The 4873-nt window shown below is 35.0% G+C and overlaps 1 protein-coding gene across 1 annotated transcript; it reads right to left on the bottom strand.

Moving 5' to 3' along the window:
• Positions 1 to 2507: 2507 nt before the first annotated feature.
• On the bottom strand, positions 2508 to 3428 carry LOC113426589 (olfactory receptor 5AP2-like). Its single transcript, XM_026688977.1, has one exon. The coding sequence runs from the start codon at positions 3426 to 3428 to the stop codon at positions 2508 to 2510; it is 921 nt and encodes a 306-aa protein (XP_026544762.1).
• Between the last annotated feature and the right edge of the window lie 1445 nt (positions 3429 to 4873).

The following is a 4873-nucleotide window of genomic DNA, read 5'->3' as shown; positions in this document are numbered from 1 at the left end:
TCTTGCAATGTGGTAGCAAGTACAAGGACAAGAAGCAGCAACAAAAGCAATCAAAACCACCAGAATTCAGAAGCAATTATATAAAGCACAGAAGCACACCAACTCTTATATATACAGCCCAGTTACATTAAGCCACACCCAGTCTCCAAGTCATCTGGCATGGCTCACAATAGATGCTGTTTCTTAGTCACCAAACAGTTCCCATTGGCTGACTTGTTGTGATGACCCGGGGCATGGCACAAAGCAACAAAGTCATAAAAGTAGATACATCCAACTTGGCCCCTAATGTCCAATTATCATGGGCGGGAGAAATTATCATGGGTGGGAGTAAATATAGATTATAAATAAAAACCAACACAAGCAAGGCTGCAGCAATTAATGAGACAGGGCAGGATAAAGAATTGAAGACTTCAAAAGATAATGAAACACACACAGTTGGAAGGATGCCAGAACTCAGATAAGACCTGACAAACCAAAATAATTTATGCTTTGCTTCCAACAGGAGCTGTGTGCAAACACCCTCTTCATCCTGTTTTCCCAGCTGCAACTAATGAAGGGAATTAGGGCCTTTTTCTCCCCCATAACCCACATTGCTCCCCTATCCATTCCTCCCTGTGTGCCCTAGGATGAAGAGGGGGTGGGCCTGGCCTTCCTCTGAATGCCCAGCCAGACTGTGCCCTTCCCCACTTTCCTCCACAGCCACCGGAGTCACACTCCCACTCCATGTCAGCTGTTCTACCTCTCCCTCAGAATAAGATTCCAATAGGGGCATGACACTTGTTTTTATGGCTATCCCAGCTCATAATTTCTTATATACTGACATAAATAACTTGTGGCAGTGAACATACTAATGCTACTTTCTTCTTCCTATTTGCCCACAAAATAACCCTGGTGGTTGATGTAAAGCATATTTAGTTATATTTCAATACCTTTTCTTGTATCTTCTTCTCCTTTTCATTAATATATGCTGATTAATTTTTATTGTTGGTCAGTGTATGACATAAACAATTTAATAATGTCTGGTATACCTGCATTTAAGCAATAACGTGCAACACAATCCCATAATGACTTCTATTTTGGTATTGTTCCTAAAAACAAGTAGAACCTCTTTTTAACTATAGATAAATACTACAAATTTCCTAGAACTTACATAGGAGGCATTATGACATTAAAAAAAGGAATAAATTCCTTTCTGGAAAATCATTGATGATTGCGAACAAAACTTTCACCTTTATCATCATGAATCCCAGTCCATGTCTACTGGACAATTTTAATAGTAAATGTCTAACTTGTTCTTTTCACTGGAAATCACTGGTAGATAAAAAAGAGCTGCATTTTAGTAGTCAATATTCTTTAGCAATCAGTATTGATGAGAATTAAAAGGAAATGAATTGTGTAAATGCAGTATAGATCACTGATATAGGTTCATGTGATCTGAACCAACTTACAACATACAGCACACCTTCTTGAATTCCCCCCTTTTTATTAACAAAATTAGGCATGTTTCAAGTTTTCCTTTCATCCATATTATATATTTCAGGCGATATTTCTTTACAGCATGCTTACTTTTCTCCAGTTTTCTGATTTATACCTTTCCTGCTCTTGTTCCTCCTGTTCCTCCTGCTCCTCATCCTGATGTTCCATTTTCTTTCCAAGATATTGCTCATTTGTCAGTGAGGGGCTTTACTCTTACTTTGATTGAATTTCTACTGTGCCTGATGCTGAGCTATGATTATTTTGGAAAGCCATAGCTCTATAGATATAAAACATTTGATATGGGAGAAAAACTGAGGGAAAATAAAGGAGTGAACAATTTAAAACATAAATATCTGAGTATGCATAGATTTTTGGAAATAAGTAGTGTTAAAAGATGTTGAGTTTGTCAGTAATTGCTTTAAATTAAAGAGCATACATTCTTAGCAATTTTGGAATTGGGGGTGGAAGAGTCATGCTATGCATAGCATTCATTCACATTCATGCATACAGTGCAATAATCTTCAGGAAAAAGATTTTTTGTCTGCAAAGAAACATCCATAGAGATCTTAGAGCCATAGCTCTGTTTCACTAGGACTCTGGATTAACAAAAGTACTTCTATTATTAATAAATAATTAACAACAGGTATTGGGAGGGGGTGGGGGTGGGAAAATTTCACTAGAATTCAATCAGCCTTACCACATTTATTATTTTCATGATGAGCCAGAATAGCCAGTCCAGTCCACAAGGCAAATAAGGTCCTTCAACACATTATCCCTAGATTCTGATTCTTCATAATCCAGAAGTCAAATAGTCATTAAGAAGAAGATTGAATATTTTCGTACATTGTCTAACATCAAGTATTACGTTCTGCAAAACTGTAGTGATAGATTTGTTCATCAAAATCAACAGTCAAATTCAATATGATCATAACATTGTCCAAACCAGCCTTATACAAAGAACCTGCTGTTTTAAAATTAATTTTTAAAAGATTTTGGAAAATGTTGGACATTTAATGCCCAAACCTTCTCCCTTAAGATCCTTGAATCATTTTACGAAATGCCTTTTGTACATCCTTGTTTCTTAAGCTGTAGATCATTGGATTAAGCATAGGTGTTAGAATCCCATAGAGCACTGGTAAAGCATGATCTTGCTCTTGAGAGTAAGTGGAATTAGGGCGTATGTAAGTGAAGATGATGGTGCCAAAGTAGATGTTCACTACAGCCAGGTGAGAGGCACAGGTGGAAAATGCCTTGCCACGTCCTTCCTTAGTCGGAATCCTGAGTATTGCTAAGGCTATATATACATAGGACAACAGAATCACCAGGAAGGAAACCATAATTATACCTCCTCCAAATATAAAAGTAGCAATTTGATTGATCTGAGTATCAGTGCAAGACAGCTGGAAGAGAGGTGGGATGTCACAGAAAAAATGTTTTATGACATTGTCCTGGCAGAAGGACAAACGGGTCATAAGGCCAGTGTGTACACCTGAGTTAGACAAGCCAAGAATGTAAGCAGTTACTGCAAGACAAATGCATACTTTGTGCCGCATGAGCACACCATAATGCAGTGGATGGCAAATAGCTGCATATCGGTCATATGCCATGATGCCCAACAAAAGACATTCAATGCCACCAAAGGAGATGAAGAAGTACATCTGGGACAAGCAGCCTGAGAAAGAGATTCGTTTATCATTAGAGAGATAATTCATTAACATCTTGGGGACGGTGGAAGTTGTGTAACCAATATCTGTTACAGAGAGATTGCATAGGAAGAAATACATGGGGTTATGGAGTCTGACATCCAAGCTGACAATAAGAAGGATAATTATATTTCCAACCACAGCCATCAAATAAATAATAAAAAAGATACCAAAGAGAATGAATTGGGCCTGAGGGTCACTGGAGAGTCCCAGGAGTATAAATTCAGTGACAGTTGAATTCTGTGTCATCTTATATATATCTGTGAAGGAATATTACAGAAAATTTTCCAGTTACCTTTTTTTAACCAAGGAATAAGACCTGAAATAGAGGACTTTTACATGCAAATAAAAACCCAAAGCCTTTGGAAGCTATCAATTCTGCTTAAGTTAATAGTAAGGGTTTTGAAACACAGTATAGATTGTAAAATAAATAATATAGTAAGACAGCATTACAAAAAGTACAGACAAAGTTACAACAATTCATTAAAGGAAATTAAAATTACGAGATTCTTTAAAATAAATCTGATTCTAATTTACACCAACATTGTTCTTTGTACTGTCTGTTTATTTTAATCCTTGCAAACTATTCTTGCTTATACTCATACACTTGTTACATAGATTATTTTTGGTCCTTGTTGATTATTTTATCTCTGTGATTTTCCAGCTCCTCCCTTACTTTTGTTTCAAACAGTTTTCTTTCACAAATTTATTTTGCAAATAGATTCTTGTTCATTCTCTCTATATGACCAAGCTTTTACTACATTTCTTTTGTACTATTTGTTCTTTTTTTTTGCATTCAGAGGTTTAAGTCAATGAATAACATAAATATGATTATTAGAAAATTAATGATGAATTAAGCCATAATATGCACAGTGGTATGTATTGAATGATTGGTTAGAAGTTATAATTTTAAATTTTTATTGCAAAAGAAGAAAGTAAAAAAAAGAGACTGACATACCTGTACAAAATTTCAGGTGTAACACTTTTAATTATCTTTTGATTACCTCTTTTTTTTGTCCATATGAATAAGCCTTTCAGTTCAGATCCAGTCACAAATCTAAGACGGAATTGGTACTACTTTAAAACATGCTACCAAAGTAAAATGAATGAGGTTTTAAATCTAATTTATTTATATGTAAAACAAACAAAACAAATTCTAAATACTATCCACAAGTGCAAGTTATTTACAAACCTAGATGAGCTTACACTTAATTCAATAGCTCATTTGGAACAACTATTTACAATCCTTGGACTAGATTCAAATCCTGTGGCTGTTTAAAGAGAAAAGTGCTGGAAAGTTACAGCTTTGTCATTTCTATTTGCAGGTAATTCTTCATTAGATTTCAAAATATATTACTCCAAATTATTTGCCATTGTTGTTTTTATTGCTTTGCTTGTGTCTATTCCTTAAAGAAGCCTTTACAACAACAACAACAATCCTTTCTGTGAAATCAATACTATATTTTTAGTGTCGATCTCTTTCCTTTTTAATTCTCTATTCTCAAACAATTTCAGAGCAGCTTATACCTAGACTCCAGTGGTTATGATATTTCAAAGACAGAATTGACTTTACTTTTGAGAAGAAATTAAATTCTAACTTATTCTATATATTTGAAATTTTAAAATTTTACATGAATAAAATCTCTGTTTCTCTCTGTCTCTCATACACACATTCATATGCACAAATATGCACA

This window comes from Notechis scutatus, chromosome Z, assembly GCF_049901735.1.
Source record: "Notechis scutatus isolate UNSWTSFEM ecotype Mainland chromosome Z, rNotScu1.2, whole genome shotgun sequence".
Lineage (NCBI taxonomy): Eukaryota > Metazoa > Chordata > Lepidosauria > Squamata > Elapidae > Notechis > Notechis scutatus.
Note: the sequence above shows the minus strand (reverse complement) of the source record. Positions and strands in the feature narration are given on the sequence as shown.

Excerpts from the sequence above, each read along its gene's own strand:
- LOC113426589 (XM_026688977.1), bottom strand. The coding sequence starts at position 3,428 with ATGACACAGAATTCAACTGTCACTGAATTTATACTCCTGGGACTCTCC.